At 40.6% G+C, this 24,373-nt stretch overlaps 2 protein-coding genes across 2 annotated transcripts in view; one reads left to right on the top strand and one right to left on the bottom strand.

Annotated features, from left to right (window-relative positions):
• The window catches only part of lgi1b (leucine-rich, glioma inactivated 1b), a 15,833-nt gene extending 12,734 nt beyond the window's left edge, over positions 1-3,099 (bottom strand). The window contains exons 1-2 of the mRNA XM_005928146.3: positions 2,455-3,099; positions 2,291-2,362 (exon numbers count right to left, since the gene is read on the bottom strand). Of these exons, the coding sequence (XP_005928208.1) occupies positions 2,291-2,362; positions 2,455-2,705 (323 nt within the window). The 5' untranslated portion in view covers positions 2,706-3,099. The remainder of the gene's footprint in view (positions 1-2,290; positions 2,363-2,454) is intronic.
• Positions 3,100-4,328: 1,229 nt separating this feature from the next.
• Positions 4,329-24,130, top strand: fra10ac1 (FRA10A associated CGG repeat 1). The gene is made up of 14 exons (XM_005928147.2): positions 4,329-4,419; positions 6,427-6,506; positions 6,705-6,797; positions 7,026-7,071; positions 7,242-7,318; positions 7,508-7,591; positions 7,739-7,823; positions 10,062-10,107; positions 18,620-18,733; positions 20,322-20,364; positions 20,784-20,917; positions 21,514-21,564; positions 22,881-22,965; positions 23,591-24,130. The coding sequence occupies exons 1-14, from the start codon at positions 4,402-4,404 to the stop codon at positions 23,631-23,633; spliced, it is 999 nt and encodes a 332-aa protein (XP_005928209.1). The 5' UTR covers positions 4,329-4,401; the 3' UTR covers positions 23,634-24,130.
• Positions 24,131-24,373: the final 243 nt, after the last annotated feature.

Raw genomic sequence — 24,373 nt, 5'->3', positions numbered from 1 at the left:
TAGATAGATAGATAGATAGATAGATAGATAGATAGATAGATAGATAGATAGATAGATAGATAGATAGATAGATAGATAGATAGATAGATAGATAGCTCTCATAAGAATAACATCAAAATTTGATATCACTTTTCTGCATTCATACTTCAATAGATTTTTGACAACACCGCTGGCTGAAATGCAATAATATGACATTATATGAGATAATATTTCTCATAAGAAATGGCTAATATGACAGTCTTTTACAGACAGTTTCAAACACTCACTGTTGCACCTCTCTCCTGACCTCCTCCATACATGAATAGAGATGAATGAAACATTTCAAATTTAGATTCATCACTCCGTAACACGGATCGCTGCGGTTTTTCAGTTCATTTCTTGTGTAATTTGGCATACCTGAATCTTTTTCTGTTTCCCTATGAAATGCTCTTGACAGCCGCCCTTCCATGACATTTCTGATGAGGCTTCAGTGAACAGTAGACGGATCAACTAAAGGGCCAGATGCATTTTTCAGGTTCTGTCAGATCTTGGCACACTGTGCAGTGTGTCCTTTACAAAGTGTGTCCACAGGAAACAAATTATGCACCTTTGTGGAAGGCTAGTATAACAGTGCCTAAAAATGAAATTTAAAAGTAGCTCAACAACAAAAGAAACATTCCTCTGAAAAGGCTCAGGTAGAATGACTGGAATGAAAATGAGTGAAAAAGCAGCCAATCTCCAACGTAAACTTTTGAAAGGTCTTCGGAAAGCCTGGAAAACTGTCGATGAAGACCACTTTAAAAATTCTAAAGATATTATATAGATAAAGTCTGGTTCTTTGGAAGCAAAATATAAAGGATGGAAGCGTTTAGACTAATGCAAATTGCCATATTTAAAGCAACTGTACATAGATTTTTCTTAACAGCTGGTTGTTTGTGTTTCACAACTTAACTGAGATGAACTTCAACAAGATATTGATTTGTGTGGGCTGTGCACAATAAGAAAAGGTCATGGATGTTTATGTAATGTCAATGGCAGTAAGTCTATTGCAAAAAGCAGAGAAATTGGATGGGGGACTGGGATACTGTAATAGACAACACTCATTCACCACTTCTACCCACTGTGTATGTGGTCAATGAATGACTCAGATTAAACAGAGAAACAACCACTCACTCCTACATATTTCTCATAAGAAATGGCAAAGAATCAAGATTCTTACCCCCCCCCACTTGTTTTTGAGTCACTTTTTAAATAACTAACATAAGAATCGTGTCCATCGGCAACATATTGTACACCTCATCTCCACCAGATTATTAAAAATCTTAAAAGGTTTTCGTTTATTATTAAGCTGGCATTTGGTTACTGTACAGAGCGGCTCTTTTCTTTTAAATATTGAACAGTACCATCAGTGTTATTTATTATTATGTCAAGGTTGAAATATTACAATCCTAAGATGTTAAAGTCTTTAAAATGAGGAAGCCAGTTACCCTGACAATTGGCTAATGCAGACTACAAAACAGTGGCACTGATCAAGCATGCCTTAATGGAGGTTAAGATGCTTCAAGTCACCTTTGCAGGGAAAAATAACAGATGAGGCAGTCCACTTATTCACTCATCTTCAGTTACCTCTCTCCTAACAGTCACGAGCTCGGTCTTCAGATGCGTGATGCTACGTCCTCCTACGTTTGAGGCTTCGTGCACATTTAGCCTCGACTTCACCGTCATCTGAGAGAATGAAGGAACCGGTGCCAGGAAAGCTAGACTGACGCTTGACAGCATGTTATTATGTGTGGCGTAGAGTACAGTTAAGTCTGACCTTGCTGTTAATTTGCAGATTTGCAAGAACGCATTTGCTCAATAGACTCAAGTCCTGTCAAGATACTAAATAATGAAGGCCATTAATCAACAGCACTGTTAGGAGAAGGTGAACACTCATGTGCACGCCTGTTATTTGACTACAGATTAGGGCTGAATTCTTCAGGAGAATAAGAGAACATGCTCATTGTTTATCTCAGCCACCCTGATACGCACACACACACACACTGTTCCTCTTGCTGTTAGTTGCTCTAGCCATGTGGTCTATTGCATAATCCAGACACCATTACAGAGAATTCCCCCTTTAAAGCTGAATCTAAGCCTGTGTGCAAGTTGCCTGTTAAGACACAACCTTACTTTTAAATCAAGGAAGCAGTGAGACAGACAGGCAGACATAAATTATAAATAGACAGATAAATAAATAGGCAGACAGATTGACAGATACATAAATTGATAGATACATAGATAAATAGATAGATTAAAAGCTATTACTCACAGCAGGTGTAGGGTAGGTGTGTGCGCAAAGCTTCCTCCAGTAATTTCATTAAATCCAGACTTGACAAAAGATCTGATTAAAAGGAGAAACAAATCAAAGTGGAAATATGACATAGAATCTAATAAGCTTTCTGACACTTCACCACTTCATGCAGCATCACTTACAGTGAAACGACGTCGGATGGGAAAGTGTGGGGCACAGATCGGACACTCTCACATAGGGCATTATCTTTTGTGCAGGTGCATCCGTGGGGGCATCTGGGCTGCCTCACTCTCCGTCCGTCAGCTAAAGCCAAGCTGACAACAACGACCCAAACCAAGAGCGTCCATCCTTTCCGTCTTCTCCATTCCCTCACTGCTCTGCTCGGGTATCCCATTCCTTCTGTCCCGAGCCGAGTACTTCCACTCACGAACATGCAACTTACAAGCAAAATCTGTAAAGCAAATCGGGAAATATGAACTTGACGCTTTCAGATTGTTTTCTCGTTTTGCTTTTAAAAGCCGAGGTCCTCTGTCTTGTTTGCTCTTAATGATAGAGCGCTCTGAGGCTGTCTTCTATGCTTCTAGCGTCTCAATAGGAAGGCACCAGTCCAGTGGATTTGTTCTGCAAGGGGCAGGATTACAAATGCGGGGCAGATGGGACATAATAGCAGAAAACATCTCAGATTTTTGTCGTGCCTAAGTAAAAGGCAAGGGTAAAAATCTGGCTTTTTGGAGTTGTCCCGTAGCCTAAATGCTTTGCTAAAAGAAAAAAACAGAAAAAAAGAAGAAGAAGATGCCCTTAGAGAGAGAAAGCGAGTGGAAGAAAGAAAGAAAGAGAGATGGAGGGGGGGAGAGGGGGAGAGAGGCCCCAAGGTGCGCTTTTTTTTTTTATCAGCGGTGCCAGCTATTATTTATGCGCGCTTCAGAGCCGTGCATGGCTAATGGGGGAGCAGCTATTCATGAGGCGCTCTGTGCAAATGCACCTGCCCCACTCATTCAAATGCTGCCTCTTTTCTTCCCTTCTCTGGCATAATAATGACATTAAATGTGAAAATATACGGTTAAATATACATCAAAAAGACTACTCAATCAGATATTTGTGCATAAGAAATGGCTGGTAAAGTCTGATCTCCAGACTATCATTACACAGGGGGGAAAAATGTAGAGCAGTATTTTATATTATGTTCATTAAAATGAATGTCGTGGAATAGCATACACGGGGAAACATATCATAGGATTTCATGAATAAAATATTTTCAAATAAAAATTTCCATCCGTTTGGATTGCGTGGTTTTTAAACTCGTTTTAAATCCTTATTAAAACAGACTGTTTGCCTGACATGTATGCAAAAAGCCTTTTGTGTTGTTTATCCAACTGGATGAGTACGCCTATGTGTGTTTAAATAGCTAATAGGACGACATATTTTTTCAGTAATAAATGACGAGAGCTGTGCCGTTTCTTTCCTGGATGAGGTCCTTTGATGGGTTCGGTGGGTTACATGGGAAGTCAGGGAACACTGCATTTTTGTTCCCGGACTGACTCATAACCCCGAGTCCGAATTAAACTCAAAACATTCACACAGTACAATGCCCTCTTTATTTTCCGTCCACAATTCAAATACATCCTCCAGTGTCACTCAGCGGAAGTGAACGATATGAATCAATTGCCGGTTGATCCGTGTAACTGGGCCATTTGTTCTAAAATGAATGTCGATGCTCGATGTTGTACTGCACCCCTTTTCATCCCCAATAGATTATTCATCTCACCTGGTGACGCTGACTTGCCCCCTGATAAATGGCTAATTAGATAAATTGGGTGATGGACAAATTGATAAATTAGAAAAGAATTAGATGCCCGATTAAAGAAACTGTTATCAGCCAATTACACTTACACAGAATTAGACTTTAGAGCCTCGTTATTGACTACAAACCAATGTAAGCTTTAAAATCATAGAAAAAAAGGAAATGATAAATTATTCTTGGACTTATTTCTTGATTTTTCTCAGATTCTTCTAAATATAATTCGTGTAAGTCTGCGTCATCATATCGCGACTTACTTCCTACGTCATCACATGGCGATTACATTTTGTAAACAGTCAGCGGCAGTTCATAGGGAGGAAAAAAAGAAGCCATGGATGATCTTGTGAAGGTAAACTTTTATACATGCGATATAGTCGCGTCTCTTCTTTTGCAAACAAGGCTGTGAGGACGTGTTCGCGTAGTTGTTAGCAGCCAGTTATCCCCCTCACAGATACGTGTGTCGGTGCTGCCTACTAACGCCGTGTTGGTTCCTGACTCCTGGACTGGTCACAGTCAGGGATGAGCGGTGTCTGTGGCGCGTGACAGGTCCAAAGCGGTCAAAGCACGAGCTAAAGCGCGTGCCTGCGTGAAATTCACAGCAGTCAGAGTCGCCGTGCACCTGCTACAGTGTCATAGCTCGTTTCTGATGACGGGACCTCCAAAATATCTCACTTTATTCACTATTTCATCCATCATTGAGCACTTGCTCTGCCACACCGAGTGAGGGAAAGCTATAGTCTCTCGTTGTAGCAGTTACTCCATTTGTCTTCTTTTAGCCAGACATTTGGTGACTTTGAGAGATAAATTACACAAAAACATTTTTTTTTTACATCATTAAAATGTGATTTCCGATTTCTGGGTGTGTTCTATGGGTAATATCGTTGCTTATATTGATAAATAGGCTTCAGCCAAATAGATTTCTGAAGGGGTTACATATAACATAAAGAAATGACCTGTTTTGAAAGTATTTTTTATGACTCTGCATTATTGTACCAACCTTTTGTTCAACATTATTATCAATACAGACCGTTCTGGCCACTTTAAATGTCTCTATAGAGGTATTTTGTTATATTTGTTGCACTTTTATTGCTACACCCAAGGCAGGATCTTTCTTGACAAAGACATTTTTAATGTCAAGGAAACTTTTCACATGGATAAATAAAGGCTATATAAAATTTACATTTCCAAATATTGATTGCAGCTTCTACTTGTGACAGGAATGTGTTTTCTGGGTAGAAATGACTTGATATCATCGAGCTATGCAGACATGTTTGACAGATTACAGGCCAACCGGATATTATTTTTTTCAGCAGACAATCACTTTTGGGGCGAGACACTGGGTCAAATTCATCCCATATCCATTAAGATGGACTTTTAGATCAACCAGTCTGGGTTAAATAAATGAAGAGATGATTTTATGGAAGCTCGAAACATTCATGAGACATGAGAACTGTCTGTGTTCCCACTAAATTTGGAGGCCGGCACTTGTGGAATAAAATAGAATGGGATCATTCTAGTTTTTATGTTTTCATGTCTTAAGTATATCGGACAATTATGTGATAATAGATGCTTTTCTCCAAAAAAACAGTGTTGTGAATACCTAAAAACCTAACAATAAAATCTCTCTCCTACTCTCTGTTTATTCATGTCAGACAGGAATCTTGTAGACACTTATTATGAAGGAATGCTTGGCCTGAGACAAAATTGACCTGGATCAAACTATAAAGGCATAGAATATGTTCTAGTTAACTTAAACCTGACCTGTTATGCTTCCTGTTTTCTTTATTTTCTGTTATATTTATACCCTTACAGTATTAAACATGATTAATGTTTGAAAGAATGAGGTGAGACTGCTGCAGCCGAGTTTCTGTTTTATGTTTTTTCCCCCACCTTTGGGTCTCTATGGTGTGAAAGTGAGGAGCCATCTATAATATGGTTAATTTAAGCACATAGGAGCTCAGTCCACCTGCTGTTTGAACCCATTCTTTATCAACAATCAAAAGAAAGTTGACTTAAACTGATGGGGTCTGTTTTGTTTCAGACAGAGAAAGCACTGATCAGAGGAAATATGCAAAAATGCCCTCCCTCATTCAGAAATGCATACTTTAATGGTTTTATATATATGTGTGTGTGTATATGTGTGCAGCAGATGTTAATACATAGTGTCATGTTTACTCTAAGATCAGTCATTACCCTATTTGTGTCACAAGTTGCAATACATGTCTCACAGTTAGGATGTACAGTACAAGCGTACGCATGCATTTTTTAACTAATATGCCTAATTTTGCCAGAAAGTGTGTGGATGATTCACAAATCATCAGATATGATTCACAAATCACTTCCTGTGTTTCCTCAGGTTCACGGGGGCGGCGGTTATGACTCTGACTTCAGTGATGAAGATGGACAGGGAGAGTCCTCACAGAGAGGCCTTAAAAGGTCAAATGAAGGCTACAGAATTATTTAGGCTCAATGATACTTTTTCGCTTTATTCACATTTGGCTCAACTGAACTCCTGGTACTGTATCTGTGCTGACCAAATGAGATGGGATTGTACAGATGATAATATGAATAAACACAAGTGTTTTTAATCCATTTTTTTCACAAGCTTTCTGCTATTATGTGTACCTTCTACAGGAAACATGAGGAGGAAATCTTACAGAAGCCGTTTCAGAAAGGTCGCCACTCTAAGGTGGCTCACCGCAGCTTGCACTCAAATGAAGTGGACAGGTATGGTGACTAATGGCAGATCGAAGAAGTGCTAATAGCTTTTAGCTGCTCGCATTTTACCTATGCACACTACAGTTAATGTCACTTCTTATGGGCCAATCTGATTAAATGCTCTCAGTGGATTGTTTTTTCTTTGCAAGCTATCACACATGATCTTGTTTTGTTTTTTTGTCTTTTTTTGATTAAAAATGCATCATTTATATTTATATATTTTTTTGTTTTGTTTAGAGAAGAAGCCCGGAACAGACGAGCCCATCTGATATCCATGAACGCCGTATCCTTTCTCAATTTATCATTTCTTTCGGCTGTGAGTAGACGACGAAGAGGCTGATGAAACGTAACTTTTTAAGATATTAAAATGTGATGCGGTGGGAAATTTTAGGCTGTTTACAGTTGCAAAAGTTAACATTGAACAACAGAATGACCTTAAGCAGATGTCTCCAGTTTGAGCGGCACAAGAAGTTTGTCGGTGATTACATACTGTACTACGGGGGACAGATGGTTGACTTCAAGCGCTCAGCGTGAGTAATCTTACTCACAGTCAACTCTGGGGAACAGTAAGCTTCTGTCACTCCAGGCAAAATAATGACAATATGTCTATACATCACTGCAATCCAGTTAATCATTTCATTAAAATTGATAGTTGCAGAAGTTGTTTTTCGGTTTATGCGCGCTCATAAACGTTGTCATTTTACATTTATTCCCCGTAGAGCCAAGGACAAAACAGATCTAGACGTGCTGCGTGAAAACCATCGTTTCCTCTGGAGGGATGAGGACGAGGAGGACATGACATGGTGATCAACTTAGTGGCATCAGTAATAATGAATTAGTTTTTTACCTGTTCAGTTCTCTTCTGAAAAGTCTATACGTTACATTAGAAGTTAGTTAATGATGTGTGTGCTGATTTTCTTAGTTGCTTGTGGGGTTTTTTTCTGTGGCAGGGAGAAAGAATTGGCCAAAAAGTATTATGACAAGCTGTTTAAAGAATACTGCATAGCTGACCTCAGCAGATACAAGGAAAACAAGGTGAGAGGAATGGAAATATAATTGATTTCTCACCAATTTTTAAACAGTAATACAGCTTATGTAAAGCAGTTTCTGTATGATATGGTAGCATTTTTGAATATTTGAAAGCATTTAAAAATTGTCATATAAAAAAAGGCAGTTTCACACAAGGTGCAGGAATTAAAACCTTAAATTACAGTTCAAATGAAGGTAGCACTTCATGATACCATTCTTAATAAATTATACATTTATAGTTAAATAAACTTTAGTATAAAGTTGATATAAAGTGAATGCTAATGTTAGCTAATCATGAGTAATATTCATGTTACTTGTGTAGTTTTATTTATTGCATTATATCAACGAATGGATTATAATTACAGTCTGACAACTTAAGCACACATGACATTTACTATACTGTAGTAAACTACATGTGTGAGTTATTACCAAAAGGTAATGCTTGTGGTTTTTGTACTAAAGTTTAATTACTAATAAGTGAGCCCGTCCTTATTACTGAGGTCTCAAGTTTAGCCCCCTATAACATGCCTTAGTTACACACTTGGGCCATTATTTTCCCCAAAATCTAACCAAGCAGCCAGTTAAAATCAAAGTAAACAGAAGGTAAAACAGGGAAAGGATCAGGACACATCTCCAGGTTCACAATGTTGTGACTGCTTGCACAGTTAGGTTCAGAATCTGTTGGAGAGACAGAGGCTTTCCTCTGAACGTCACAGCAGTTGCCTTTAAATCAAACACTCAAGATGTGATGGAAGTGCCGACTTCAGCTTTAATTCGGAGGCTTTTACACAAATGTTTTCATTTCTTTTATGCAGAGTCTCTCATATTCGGAGGATCAAAATTAATTGGACAAAGTGACATCATTTTAAATATAAATATTGTTTTTAATACTTGGACGAAACTCCTTTAGAGTCCATGACTGCCTGAAGCCTAGAACCCACTGATCTCACCAAATGCTGTTTCTATTCTTGAGATGCTCTCCCAGGATTTTACTGTAGCCTCCACGGTTTGCTGCTTGTTTGTGAGTCTCTCTGCGTTCAGCTTTATCTTCATTAAACTGAAAAACATGCTGCATTGAGTTGAGATCAGATGAAACTCTCAGGGTGCTTTTGCACCATACTTTGGGTCATTATCCATTTGTACTGTGAAGCACTGTCAAAGCCATCTTCTGTGGGTCTTTCAGGCTTTTTAGTGTTGCTCAGCTGTCCACTACTCCTAAACTTTCTACTGTCCCCCTGATAGGTTAATGTTATTTTTTGTCAATTAAAATAAGTCCACAGATCAGTCGCATCTCGATTGTTTGATTTCAAATCCACTCTGGTGATATACGGAGTCAAAACTACAAAAATTATGAACCAATTTCTAAATCCTAGAAATCGATTTATCACTAACGCACCTACATGTGCTATAAGATAACATTACAGTGCCCGTAGATACCTCAGCAATCAGCGTTACAAGGACCTGCTCCAGTATTCCAAAAAAGATTACACTAATTATCCCTGCAGTGTTGCCATGTGTAAAGGTTAATATTACCTAAGTCTCACTAATCTCCATAATAGCGAGCCCATTTTAGCCTGAAGTTGGGGGTATGATGTGTTCTGGCGCTCTGCTCTGTCTCCAGTGATCGCTGAGCCTTTTTGGAGCGAGGCCAATGTTTAAAACTGATGAAAAGTGGCACACGTGTGGCCCAACTCAGTATCTCCTGCATTTGTGCTGATGAGTTTTCTGTGTCTGTGCACACATCTCTTTTACGCTTACACCTCCGACATGGCGCACAATACACAATACCTGGAATTATCTATGTTTATCGGAGGCACTGTAGGTAAATTGAAACATTTCAATTTAAAAAGTCCAAGCCGCTAAACACTAAAAGGTTGTGCACTTGATTTATTCACTAGTTATTCTAAAACGCCTACGAATAAAAATATAAAGGGCGAGTTGCAATACGTGGGGTCAAAAGGACACCACTTACTATAGATGTGTTTACATTAACAAGTTAATGTGCATGCACAGCATTTAATAATAAGAGTGCATGGGTGAATAAACACAAATATATGCAGTCCTTATATTCTCAGTTGTTTTTCTGATCCAACTGCCTTCGAAAACTAATAAGCATTAAAAGGTGGGAACAACACAGCTATGGCTTGCAAGCTATATGGATGGAAATGGATCTGATGCTTTAGTTGGTTTCGTGTATATGATTTTGCTCATTTATGCTCATTTAAAAAAATCTGTGCCCAACAGTTTGGATTTCGATGGCGGACAGAGAATGAAGTCGTCTCTGGAAAAGGTATGGCATACACCTGTTATATGCTTGCATGGTCCTGCTAATGTTGCTGTGTCGAGCACTTGCATTTGATTCATAGTGAGAATAAGGAAGAGAATAAGCTGGAAAACAGCCTGGAGAGGTGGAGGTATGCTGCGGGGAGAGGAGGGATGCAAGTCAGTTGAAGCAACACAGAGTAGGGGTAGGGGTGTGTGTGTGTGTGTGTGTGTGTGTGTGTGTGTGTGTGTGTGTGTGTGTGTGTGTGTGTGTGTGTGTGTGTGTGAGAAAAGGGGACGGGTGCAACAGTCATGCTGCAAGGAGCAAAGGTAGTGAAGGTAGAATAAAATACCTGGGGTCAACCATCCAAAATAATGCAGAGCTCACAGGGTGGAGTGGGTGGAGACGAGTGTCAGGGGTGATTTGTGACAGAAGGAAGAACAAAAGGTAGAAAGAAGCCAAGCTGGAGATGCTTATATTTTTAAATGGGAGTGATCAGGATGGACAAGATTAGAAATTAGGCACTTTATATTGTAAGGTAAAGACCCTACAATAATACAGTAATACGCAATATTAGCCTCCTAAGACCCAAACTCTTCCACGTCATGCATTTTTAATTTCTCTTTGGTATTTGGGCTGATTGGGGCCCGATGAGTGTAAAAACAAAGAATTACCAGATTTTTTTTTTTTACCTTATTTTTGTTTTTAAGAAAAATAAGAGCCACATATGAGGATATTCATTTAAAATTTTGATAGAACAGTAGCAGTATAATGTCCTCGTAAGTGGATATCAGGCCCTTGTAGAGCAAAATTGAGTATTTTGGTCTAAATAACCCACATATGTAGGTCCTAAAGGGTTAATAATAAACCCCAGTAATCAGACTACCCCCTTTGAGCAAGGCGACAGTGGGACGGGAAAAACTCCCGCTTAACAGGAAGAAACCTCCAGCAGAACCAGGCTGAGGGAGGGGAAGCCATCTGCCACGACTGGTTGAGTGAGGGGAGGAAGACAGGAAAGGCAGCATGTAGGATATGCAGGGCGGTGGTGGTGATAGGGTGAAGGGAGGAAGATGATCTGCTGTGACGACCCCTAAGGGGAGAAGTGATCTTAAATTGCAGTAAAAAGCATACTTGTTGAGCAAAGAGATCCGATTTAATCAAGAGGCTGGAACCGAATCCTTATTACATAATATTCTATGTAATGCTGACATAAAGTCCGGATTCAGGGAGGTGTTGGAGATATTTTAATCACTATTTGTGACGTTTTTGCTTGCAGTGATGCTCTAAATTCACATTTTAGTGAACCTCAGTGAACCATAGTGAAGTGGGATTATAGCTTTCTCACCCACACCTCACATCCTTCTCCACTAGATGGAGACAGAGATAAAGACAACTCACACAGCAGTACATCACCTATGATTGGTGCTTCCCTTCAGGAGTCTCTCCACATGTCAGGCTCTTTAAAAAAATCTGCCTGCTGCAATTTGGTTTGACTTTATGGCTCTCCAGAATGGCGTCATAAATCTTTAAACGATTTGACCTTTCATCTGAATTTTCTTTCCGTGTTTGCTTGTGGCTTCCCATCTTAAGCAGCCGCGGATTAATCTGTCCATTGATACCCAACACTGTAGCTTTCTGATAGCGCTGGACTAGCTTGATGGTTTGGCAGTGGTTCCATGATTACTGTTGCTATTATTGCTCAGGATTAGTACAACACCTCTCTGTCTACCGCTGCGTTTGTGTGACAGTGGTATTTATAAGTTTACCTGGAAGGACAATAGCTGCTGCTCAGCAAGGGAGCCTGCCTTGACAGCTCATTAATAAAGTGAGCTTCACACACATACACAATCTCATATACACACATACACATATGCAGAGTCATTTAACATTTAAATTATTATTATAATTATGTTTATACCAGTACAACCTCACAAACACACAAACAGCGTGTCTGGGAAAGCTGACTAAACCAATATGTTGTTCCGGATTAAGACAGTGTAATCTTGGACTCTGACAGTTCAAGCCATGTAGCAGTACTCTACAGGAAGTGGGATTAGATTAGGTCAGATGCACTGCACTTTAGCTGCCTCAGCTGTGATTTGTGGACATTAATAATTACTAGAGACATGCTCCTTAAGTACTGTTTAGAGCATGGGACTCTAAACCCTCTCCAGTGAGATCAATACTAAATAAATTCTGTAAGTTGGGCCTGACGCCCCCGTTCAGACGTGAAGAATACACTGGTGCAAGTCTTTGTCATGGATTGAGTGTAACATGAGTTTGATTTGATTTGTAAGCTGATATAGGGTGTCATCAATCACAGACACTTGAATCTTGGCAACAATCTGTTGGCGAGTCATCAACGTGAATGTTTTTGATTTATTGTTCAATTACCAGCAGTTCCACTTGGACTAAGTGTTGCTAGTCCGAGCTCGTGTGTAGTACTGCTTCCCGTCAATTAAACTGATCTTGTACCACCTCCGATGGCCACTTTTTACTTTTGCTCTGGCACGAATACCTTTTTTGGAAACCATCCCCTTATCATCGCTGCTTTCTGTGCACCTCAGATCATGCTGGTGGATAATGCTGACTAGTCTCCATCCAATAAGGTTGGATCACGAAGAACACTGACCTTTCTTTTCATTGCTATAGTGTTATATTGGATCAAGGAGTGCACAGTACCAAAAGGTTTCATTCTCTCTTCTTTTTGGGGGGGATCACAGGTTATCCTCCCACTGGAATCTTGCTGCCGATTTTTTTGAAGAATGAGATGTACTTCTAGTCCTTGCTGATAACTTTCTTTTTCTCATCTCGGTGCCTTTATACTTCTGAAAGTTCCACATGAATTCCTGTAGTTGAATATAACAGAAAGCTACAAATGTCTCATATTAACAGATCTTAAAGGTACTTTCTTGGTTTTCTTTTTTTTTCTAAACAGAAGTTGTCATTTGTATTTGGGAGAGTAGCATGAAAACTTCTAGAGTTATACTTGGTTGCATACAAGCGAGTATAACTGTGGACTGTGGCTTTCCATGGAGGGCACATGGACATGTATTCACCCTCTGCCTATGAGATAGATATGGATACCATTGCAATAGGGACATATTCATATAAACAATGAGCAAAGTTTCAGAAAATGAGTCGAGACTGCTATGAACATCTTCTTTTTTCGTGCTCTTGACTGCAAACACACAAGCATGAACCACTTGCTGTTCATTTTTAAATATGCGGGGCAGCCAATCAGAAGACAGTTACTTTAAAGTTCAAGAATAAAAACATAAACAAAATAGCTGAGGCTAGGTTGTTGTAGGTGGGCCTCCTGTCAGGGTACACACTGACACAGCAGGAGTTAGGTTTGACCCAGCTTCTGCTGCCTTGGAATAAATGCCACTGGTAGCCGAAATGTGAAGCCACTTTTAGCATTATACTACTGTCACACTTCAATGAGTGGTTGAAGACTGGCAAAACAAAATTAGGGCCAGGTCTGCGACTGCTTGCAATCACTGGTGTTAAAACCACATTAAGATGTTATTAGTTTGCAATTGATTGCATGCAATTGCTAACTTGACCCCAATCTCTTTATGATAATAGGGCAATGAACTGTGTTGTATTGCAAAAATCTGCTGTTCAGACACAGAAATTGATGTTTCTAACATTCAGAGTTTAGCCAGAAATTCCTCCACAAGTGTTATATAATATCAAATTAAAATTACTGCTGGGATCTGCTAAGTCAAGTCAACTACTGTAAAGCTGTTCTCACTGGCGCACATTGCCAATAATCAGCTGGGGTCAATCTGTGTCCGTTTGTAAATGAGATTATTTGCAAACCTTCACCAATCTGTCACAGAGAGTCACAATCAGTCGCAGTCAGTCTGCAACTGTTTTGAGACAAGTTGCCTCCCAACTGGCAACCTATGCAACTGTTTTGCGTTTGAAAGCTGTCGACCACACGCTGTGGGTGTTGCAGGCTCAAACTGTGGGCGACCAACTGATCACTGCAGCAACTTGCAGTGAAAAAAATTCAGTGCAGTTACCAGGCAACCACAGATTGGTTGATTTAATTATTTTACGGTCGCAAAAAGGGTGCCATGACATGCTGATTTAGTTGATATGATAATCAGTTTCCTTTTTTTGGCTTTTCATTGTTTGGTGTCACATTTTTACTTATTTCATTTTGCTCTGTCCTGGATTTTCTACTGTTTGCTTATCTAAACGTTTGATCCTGCCTCTGCTCCATCTACATTTATTTGTTGTTGTCAGGTTCATATAAAGCAACTACTCCACCCTTAAATGAGCAAATTCAAATAATGTTATATACTATCCTACATCCTGGTGGTTTCCTTTCAATTTAAATAAAACAAAAGTGACAAGCCAATTTAATTTAAGGGGTGAGATCGTTTCTGTTGCTTTAAATGATTCCTTCGGCTCGGCCTGTGTTCTAGGCAGGCTTTGCACGTAGTAAGTATATCCTGCTGGGCTCTCATTTGCCAGACAAAATACATCAGCTCCAGAGAAGTAACTGAGTGTATTTTAAGTGTGAGAAGTGGAAGCTCATTATCCGACAGTGCTCAAAGCTTTCAGAGTTTCCCAGTCTAACAGCGGCCAGTGTCACTGTCTCCATTCCTATTGTTTCAAAGTGTGAGTGTCAGAGTGCACCCTACAAATGTCAAAATTTGAATATTTCTCTGTGTTTTAAAGAGGGACACATAGATGTAACACAGATATTCTTGTGCAGATAGAGTATAGAATGCTTTCATAGTACTTTGTAATGCTATTTAGTCTGAGCACTGAACTCAAAGTCATTGTGGAAGACAGACCCCATAAAAACAAAAAGCAGGCTAAACCTGATCAAGCATCAGAGGTGGGAGTGGGTGGTCAGAGAAGCATCCATCTGATTCCTAGTTACATTTCCAATATTTGAAAAGTCTGCCTGAGGGAACCATATATTTTCCACAGGCTGCACTTTTATTGAAGGCATTTCACTTTGGGAATAGGCAAGGTTAGAGTCCTGGTGAGTATCAAGATTTAGCTGAAAAACAACAGCGGATGCAGACACTCACAGTGACCACCTGAAGTCTGCATCCTCACAGGCTTTTCAGTCACTAAATGATCTGAAGGGTCATTTTGAGTTATTTAAGAGTACAGTACAGTCCATGTACCTTTGAACAGAGTCAGCTCACTGTGCAGCAGTAGAAGCTGTTGCATGTGACAAGCAGCTTTGTGATGATTGTGATATTAAACAAACAGGTCAGCATTATGGGAAACTTGCGTATTTGCTTTTGCTTACAGCCCTGACCCTAAGAAACAGGAGTTGACGTGTATCATCTCTCTGTCTGTTTGTCTTATGGCAATAAAGTCCGCCTGCCAGCATCTCTTCATCTGTATTCATCAGTCTGTTTGCTGCCTCTTAGGAGTAGCAGTCTAAGCAGCCTCTCTCTCTCTCTCTGCTAACATCCTCCAGCTCATCTGGGTGGGGGGGACACAAAGGTGTTCCCAAGCCAGCCGAGAGAGCATGTCCTAGGTGTGCCCTCGCCTAGGAGGCGTCCAAGATGCCAAACGACCTCGACTGGCTCCATTTAATAATGAGAAGTACCGGCTCTACTCCAAACCTTTGCCGAATGACTGAGCTCCTTACCTTATTTCTAAGGGAGAACTCAGCCGCCCTTTAAAGCCAATTACTCGATCTCATTCTTTTGGTCACTACCCAGAGCTCGTAGCCATAGGTGAGGGTGTGAACATAGCTCAACCAGTAAATCGACAGCGTCGCTGTTTTCACCACGAGCGACTGCTACAGCGCCCGCATCACTGCTGGCACCACACCAGTCCGTCTGTCAATCTCCCGCTCCACCCTCACCTCGCTTGGGAACAACTCCTCCGCTTGGGGCACCAATTCGTCCAGACCCAGAGTGGGCACTCCACCTTTATCTGGCGTCACACTTGGAGGTGCTAATTCTCATTCCCACTGTCCTCACAAGTGACCTCGAACCGTTCCGCTGCGAGTTTCACGCCACCTTCTCATGAAGCCAACATAGCCAGATAGTCCACAAAACACAGAGATGAGATCCTGAGCCCACAAACGCAGAGACGCTCCGCAACCTGGCTGCGCCTAGAAATTCTGTCCATAGAAAATCAAAATCCCTTCATCTTACTAATTAAAAAGTAAAAGAAAACAAACTACAAGCATTGGTATTTGTGATTTTAGGAAAAAAGTTTTTATGGGATTGATGTGTTAGACTTTTAAGTGTGTTCAGTGACTTCGCTCAGCTGGATGCCTGCCAAGCCCTTATAAGAAGAGCAAAACTGTCCATGTTTGTGCTCGGTTGGTTGTGTCCTGTAAATAGTTTTTCATAATAGTGGTCTTTGGCCAGAGTCCTTTTCTGGCTGCAGGGGATTTTTAATGAATTATTTTTTTTATTTTTTACTGCAGCACCGCTAGTGACCACAGGGAAAAATGAACAGCAAGACTAAGGTGTGGTTCTGTGTGCAGCTCTGCTAATGTGTGTTTCCAGAAGTTCCACACGGTGCTAATCTAAGTTAATTGGCTCCCTTGTTGTAGCTTCACATGAAAGTGAATTGGATCTTTTTTGTCTAACCCAGCGCGGCACGTCCGGTCTGATAGCAATCCCTTTGATAGAAGGGGGAAAAAACCCAGACAAATGTGTCATTTCGCATCATCGTGTGGACTTGGCAGTTATCCAAGAGTGAATAAAAAGTGAATGCACGCTAGTTTAGGTCACTCCCTTTGACATCATTAAGTCAGTGTTAATCGTGCACCCATCTGTCCTGTGGTAATTATCCGTCTTGATCTCGGGTCACTGGCTGGTGGCATTATTAACCAATGACGTAGGAGGACCGGAGTTTCCTCTCCTAACTGGATTCATCAGCTTTTTTCTTTTTCTCTTTCATGTGGCACGTGAGGCTCACCTGATGTGTAAAAAAAAATACCTGGCACCTCTCAACAGTTGAAATCCTTCTTTTCTTTCACCAGAAAATCCGATATAGCTCGCATCCATCCGTCAGTTTTTTTTTTAAAAGCTTACCGCAGTTGGCTTTGGGTAAAAAGAAGCGGTGTGCCACCCCGGTCAGGCCACCACTCCATCACTGTGTATGAAACTTGTTTTATAAAGCAGCAATTCTCTCTGCATCCCAGTTTTTTGTTTTAAACCAGTTTTCCAAATACAGTACCAGGGACTTGTTGTAAGGTTTCAAGTGTGAAATTTCTGGGCCTAGGGACTGAAAACTATCAGAAATACGTTGACAAACTACTTCCTGGCCTTGATTGTATTTAGTTTTTGACATTTATTTGTCAAAGAAATTGCCTGGAAACAGATTTATATTGGCTCCACTCTCCCAGGGTCACATTTGTGTGTAGCTGGAGGGCTCCACACATTCGAACGCTCCATGTTGTAACCTTCGAATAAATCACATTCTTCTCTGTTTTACACTGAGCTGCTTCTCAAAGGGAGCAAGGGGAATCAGAATGATGTTCAAGGGCGCTTCTTTATTTTTAATATGCAAAGCAGAACCTTTCAGAGACTTTCTTTACACATGTTACGTCCGGCTTTAACAACAGATAAGAAAATCATTTTTTTTCATAGGCATCGTGATCGTCATTGAGGTCACAGGAACAGGATATGCTGACATTTTCAAGTAATATAAATACTTTTAGTGACATCCTGACGTTCTCTGTGACATCACCGAGGAGTTGATATTTGTGTTTTTGACTGGAAATTGTTGGATTCTTTCACGGGTCTCTTTCGTAAGTACAGTGTCTTCCCCTGACACATAAACTCAAGTAAACCTCATTTGAACCGTAGCCAGAAGTGTCTTCTTCTAAGCTGACGTCACTGGATCTTAATCTCATACAGCACGTGAAGAGAGAGTCCGCCCTACGGCTCAAAGTGGCCCGAGTCCACGAGCCCTGCGTCATCTCACCTGAATGTTTACAGAGTCGCAATCCTTTCCAGGTGAGGGCAGGCATCACTTTCCTTTCACGGAGTTAGGAATTCGTGCCAAGACTGGATGGCTCTGACGCATTCGCTCCCTCTGCTGCAATCTGGAGGAACCCCGGAGACCAGATCAATGCCACCTTAAGCTCCTCTGGGGATAACAGGCAGCCTGTACAGCGGCTGGAGGGAGGCCTGAAGGGATGAGACGAGGGGAAGAAAGGGAGATGAGAAGGAGAAAGGGGATAAGGAGGAAGGGGTGTAGAGATAGACTGCGGTGGGTAAAAGTGAGCAGCAGGGTTTGAAGGTTGCCTGACAGAATCTTTTTGGAGATTCTTAGTCTGTGTCACTACTAAAACACATCCTTCTTATTCTGTTCGCTTTTCTAGTGTAAAGGTTTGAATTTCACACAAACATTCATCATAAGTTGCCTGCAGTTCGTTCGAGCCCTCACTCAGTAATTATATCAATTAAAAATGCATTTCTTTGCTTCATGTATTGGTGTTAACAAGAGAGCTTACAGAAAAAAGCGGGCATGAGTGTAAACATGTGAAATATTCAGATTTGTACATGTGAGCTTCTTCACGTTCCAGGTCAGTTCCAGTGTGGAAACAAGCGCTGCGAGAAGGAGGAAGGCCTCAAAAGCTGGGAGGTGAATTTTGCCTACGTTGAACACGGGGAGAAGAGAAACGCACTGGTCAAACTCAGTAAGGAAAAAAAGAAGAGAATTATCTCCTTATTTTATAGCCTCATTTTTTGGAAAAGGCGTGGCTGTGGCCCAGCAAATGGTCCCTATCTATGACCTTAGTCATAATGATCCCCCTTCAGGTTATTATACTGCTGAAAATAATTACTGTAGTTGGAGGAGTCAGTTAAGCAGGAAATGAAAGACTCTTTTAACAAGCTGGTCTTACAGGTCACGTCCAGGTTCTTTCTCCTCACAAAAAAAAATGAATCCCACTTTGTGCCAAATTAAAATTCATTCTTTAGACAGTCCCTATTGTTTAAACAGTAATGAAACGTGATTTGGCAACCCCAGTGCCTCAGCTTTACTGGACAAATATGATCCATAAGGATGATGATGCATTGGTTCATGAGCAGAGTTATTAGGAATCTTTTTTTTGTGTTTTGGGAGAAAAACATGAGCTCCACCGGGTTCTTTCGTGCTTTCTTCTCTGTAGTTTATACACAGCATTCTCTTTGTATGTGCGCAATACTGTTATATACTGCTGAGCAAAAATCTTGAGCCACCGCTATTTTCTTTATATGTAGCGAGGAAAATGGGTCCATAGATCTATTAAAAATGTGCAAAAAAGAGAGAGTTTGTACAGTTCTAACAAGCTTGAAAGTCAATATTTGGTGTGACCACCTTTATTCTTCAACACAGCCTGAACTCTCTTATTCAGGCTTTCTTCTCTTTTCTTTAAGTAGTCTTCACGAATAGTTCTCCAGGCTTCTTGAAGGACACTCAAGGCTCTTCTTCAGATGTTGGCTGTTTTTGTTCTGTTCTCTGTCCAGATCATCCCTTTCCTTTTGTCCAGTTTGATCGAATTTTTTTTTAAGGACACATTGCATAACATGCTGGGATATGCCAAGGTTTAAGCTAATAGCTTCCAGCAAAAATATTACTACTTAATGACTCTTAACATTTTTTTATTAGATAGCGATGGTGGAGACAGAGGAGGGAAGACACGCAGCAAAGGGCCACAGGTCAGATTCGAACCCAGGCTCAAGTTACTGCGTCTTGAACGGTGTTAGCTTTGATCAAATTGTGTCATTTTTGCTTTTTTTCATCAATTCGACTAAGGAAATGACAATTAGTTATGTGTTTTTGCGACGGGACACATATTTAACAATTTTAAATCTGTCCTTTGATAAAGCTGTGTGTCATGTATAGGTACTAATATTGGTCCATTGGTTGGGTGAGGTGACTTTTCCCACATGGGAATTATTCAGAGTTCAGTGTTAAATTGCTTGAAAAAAAACAAACGTTCCTCTGGAAATGGAAGCTTCTTGGATGCCAAATATAAAGAAATGAAGGGTGACTCAAGACTTTTGAAGACTCAGCACTGCATATGAATCAGGCTGAACATTTTCTAAGTGTACACCGGGGTGATGCTGCAGTTACTGTATCTTCTATAGAAGCATCATTTTCAACCACTAGTAGTTACAAAAAGTGTGAGCATTCACACAGAAGCACCCTGACACTGTCACTATAATAACAATCGCAGGAGTAACACTGGATCTATTTTTAGAGCCAATAGATGTGAATATGTCGTGTTGTTTCTGTTCTAGGACTTTGCCCTGAATGTTCTTTCAAACTCAACTACCATCACAAGTAAGCCGACTTTCACTTCGCCTTTTACATGAACATGTAGCTCTGTTTGCCCGTGAAGACTGATTTCTGAGAGTGCGCTCGTCTGCTAAAAGTAGGCCAGGTCACCATGGACAGTCAGCACGTGTTGTTTTGTTGCTTGCAGAGGTTTAGAATTCAAAACATGATTCATATCTCCTGTCTGACCTTACCAGCGTGTCATGATTTTATCACAGTTTTTTGAATCTGGAAGCAGCTGTGTGCATTATAGCGTCGCTTTAGCCGCTGAAGGATGGCTGGAAGTCTTGTATTAGATGTTTTCATTAAAGCCGCAGTTTACTCGTGTTTTGGATGTGCCATTCAACCCACACGAAGGGTTTCACGTAATAGCATTTGAAACAGTGACTTGGCTGACGGTTTGGTCAATTTGTGATTCTGTTCAGGAGGAAGGAGGTGAAAGCAAAACCAAAGACTGAAATGCTCTTGGATCAGAACCAGAAGCCAGCGAAAGCAAAAGCAAAGAAGAAAAAGAGATCGTCGTCACATTCGAAGAAGCACAAACACAAGAAGCACCGAGGTAAAACTCCTCTGCTCTTCTTTCTAAATAAACGTTCCTTTAGAACAGTAATAGGATGAAAAAAATACCCTTGGGAGCAACCTTGTTTGCATTATGTTCTTCGAAATTATGTAATACCAACTTTTCTTTTGTGTTTGACATTTAGTTTTTTTTGTTGTTGCCATAATTTCCATTTGATCTCATCTTATTTTATTACAAGAGCTCCAAGCTTTAAAACTGCTATTATTTGTTCTGTTTTTTCCTCTTTCACTAAATTGTTTGTGCAGCAAAAACATTCATAACTGAAAACATACAGTTTATCCTCCCCCACCACATTAAACTGGAAGTACTGCACCCATAGGTGGTGCTATAGGAGTCAGGTTTATGTTTTTAGCAATTATGCAAAATGTGTTGCCAGCAGGGAAATTGCATGCAGAGTGCCCTCTGGTGGACAGAATGTGCAATGTTAACGCTCATAACACAGTTGAAGGGTGTCTCTCCACTGTGGGGCCAACAGTGTGGCAAGTCATGCACGTAGTATTTTTAAAGTGTTCATTAAGGTCAGCAAAGGCCGGTAGCTGTGACTCTGATCGTTGCCTCTCTGTGTTTCTCTATAGATCGCTCCACCTCTTCCAGCAGCTCAGAGGAATTGCAAAACTCGGATAAAGGTAATGTCACGATGGCCTGATGCACACAGACCCACAAACGCATTTTTAAAAAGATGTAGGGATGCACAGATCCCTAAACCTTTAGGTGAAATTTGCCATTTTGACATTATGATAGGTCACCTATCTTACATATCTTTTAATTTTTTCCAAATTTTCAAATGTCAAATAGCTCTTCAATGTTGGAATCTGAGTTTATGATCTCCTTCATCTGAGCGCTGAACTGAAACTCTCCTCCAAACTTCTGCAGTGAAAGCACCCTGACACTCCCATAATTCCTGTAGTTAATGTTGTAACAGATAGCAGATCCGTGTTTTTCTCAGCATGCTTTTTGTCTCCGTTCTTTCTTTCTTTTTTCTTTTTCTTGTTTGTTTTTTTAACTTTACTGGAAACAGCATGAAGTGAGGTATGACTTTGCCCCCTTGTCCCTGTTCTGTTTGTTCAGCCAAGGTCTGGCTGGATAAATGTGTTGGTAGGTGGAGGTGTACACTCTGAGGTTATGTCACTGAGTTCCACATGCAGGTCCATACACAAAAACTCTTATGCTTTCTTTCTGCGTCACACATGCTCAAAGCAATTGTATAAGGTTGGAGAAGATTAAATTTCCGACTCTGGTATTTAGTGCAATGTATAAGCAGCACTTTCAAAGAGGGGGGAGAGATTTTTAATATCAGGGAAGCACTTTGTGCCCTAGAAACTTTATATTAATGCCAGGGAAAATGAATGGAAAAATATGCTGCTTTGGCCCAGTATAGCATCACATAATTAGTGGCTTATGCTGATAACATATTTGTCTACTACAACCTGCCAAAACTTGTTTCTGAATAAATTTGTGAAGGAGGAAATAGGCCACGTTCTTGAAGAAGAACTATTTTTTTTCTGCAGGGTTTAGAGTTTACTTCCTAAACATTCACTGGTTGATCAGAGGCTATATGAGTGACAAATTAAAGGAAAACATCAACTCTTTATATTTATATTAATAAAGGGTTTCAGTGGGTGTGTTATGCGCATGGTGGAGGTGATTTGGGTCAAAACACTCCATCCACTCCTCTAATTGAGGTCTTTCTCTATTTAAAGACCTAAAGAGGTGATCGTGGCTCAAGAGTTGGGAGTTTGCCTTGTAATCGGAAGGTTGCCGGTTCGAGCCCCGGCTCGGACAGTCTCGGTCGTTGTGTCCTTGGGCAAGACACTTCACCCGTTGCCTACTGGTGGTCAGAGGGCCCGGTGGCACCAGTGTCCAAAGGTGCAAAGGTTACCGGTTGACCCAGTTTTTCTTTGCTGTGAGTGCAACTGACTGCTCTCTGAAACTCTCCTACTAGACTCTGACGCTGGGGATGAGCCAGAGGACCAATCAGAAGGCGACCACTGGCGAGGACCTGCCCCTGCAGTGGAGGAAAAGTCGAGGTGAGGCTAACAGTTAGTGCTCGTTTTAAGCTTCCCGTTTGTCACAGTTACATGGGTTACTGCTGTCTACATAGCACTATGAGAGCTGCTTGCACACACTGCGTAAAGCTGCTCACAAAATCTTGAACACGTTTATGTCAACTTCCACCGAGCTTTGATAGGATAATGATGGTAATGCTTCTGAGCCATTTCACTGGCAGCAAATGGCTTATTACTCGAAATATTGGCTGTGCTAGTTTGGGTTTTATAATCCGTGTAATGAATATTATTGATGTTATTACAAAATAACGTCAGGGAGAACATAAAGACCTGCCTCTTACAAATCTGACATTCGTATAGATTGGGTTCTACTTTCAGTCAAGAAAGCGATAGTGAGTAACTTAAGTGCATTTCAGGTCTGTTTGCTTTGTTTAAAAAAATGTTCAGTCTCTCTTGCTTCTGCCCCTCACTGTGTATTTGTTTGTGTTCTGGATCAGTGTTGTCAACATCATTTTATGCTGTATAGAGAACTGACACTGACCGAGTTATGCTGGGGTCCCCCCATAAGAAGCATCTAACAGTTTGTGTCAGTATCATGCATGACAGGAACTTACATTTCTGTGTTTTGCTTGTTGTGTCTCTTCAGGGAGGAAGAGTTTGATGAGTACTTTGAAGACATGTTTCTTTGAATCCGCTGGAATCAGTGACTTCCCTGCTGCGACTACACTTCTGTGTCTTCTGAATACTTAAAGGTGTTCTGTTTGAGTCTTGACTGTATGTAGGTTTATTTCACTGCGAGTTCCATTACTGCCAATGAAATAAACATCGTGTTTACATGGCCTGTCCCTGTCACCTTCTCTTTATATCTGTTTTTGTTTTTAATGTTGCAAATTTTACCATTTTAATGTCCCTTTTTACGACCCAGCATATACAGGAAATGCTCTTTTTCTTTCTAGCCGTGGAGCTTGCCCCTTGCTTATGATGCATAACTTAATTAAGTCTTAATTCAATAACCTTGTCCCCAAGTCCCATTTGCAACTAAACCTGCATATATGATTGTTTTGTGAAGTGTTGCATAAGAGTCAAACCTTCTGCTCTTTAAAAAAAAAGGATTATCTTTAACTGCAGAGGGGAACTACATGTTGCTGGGGATTAAAGACCTTGGCTTAAATAAAGACAATTACCACATACTGCTCTGTCTGTGTCCTTTTTTACTTTCTGCTTTCTCGGGAGCACTCTTTCACTGTGTGATTCATGGCAATGTAAGCTAACAGGTAGTTAAGTACAGTCCACTGAGCAATAACAGCTTGTTTTGAAGTTTAAGCAGGATGCGATTCAGCCTGCAGCTACACTTGTACACCTTTTCAGCTGATCAATTGTGCTGTCAAAGTCCGTTTTCTTGGATATGTTGCTTATGTTTTTCCCTCGT

Source organism: Haplochromis burtoni, unplaced genomic scaffold, assembly GCF_018398535.1.
Source record: "Haplochromis burtoni strain Fernald_Lab_line unplaced genomic scaffold, NCSU_Asbu1 Contig_108, whole genome shotgun sequence".
Lineage (NCBI taxonomy): Eukaryota > Metazoa > Chordata > Actinopteri > Cichliformes > Cichlidae > Haplochromis > Haplochromis burtoni.
This window is presented reverse-complemented; position numbering and strand designations above follow the sequence as displayed.

What these genes read in the sequence shown, in the direction of transcription:
- fra10ac1 (XM_005928147.2), top strand. An exon ending in AAACGCACTGGTCAAACTCA is followed by an intron (nt 18,734 to 20,321) that starts GTAAGGAAAAAA and finishes TTTCTGTTCTAG; the next exon opens with GACTTTGCCCTGAATGTTCT. An exon ending in AAACTCAACTACCATCACAA is followed by an intron (nt 20,365 to 20,783) that starts GTAAGCCGACTT and finishes GATTCTGTTCAG; the next exon opens with GAGGAAGGAGGTGAAAGCAA.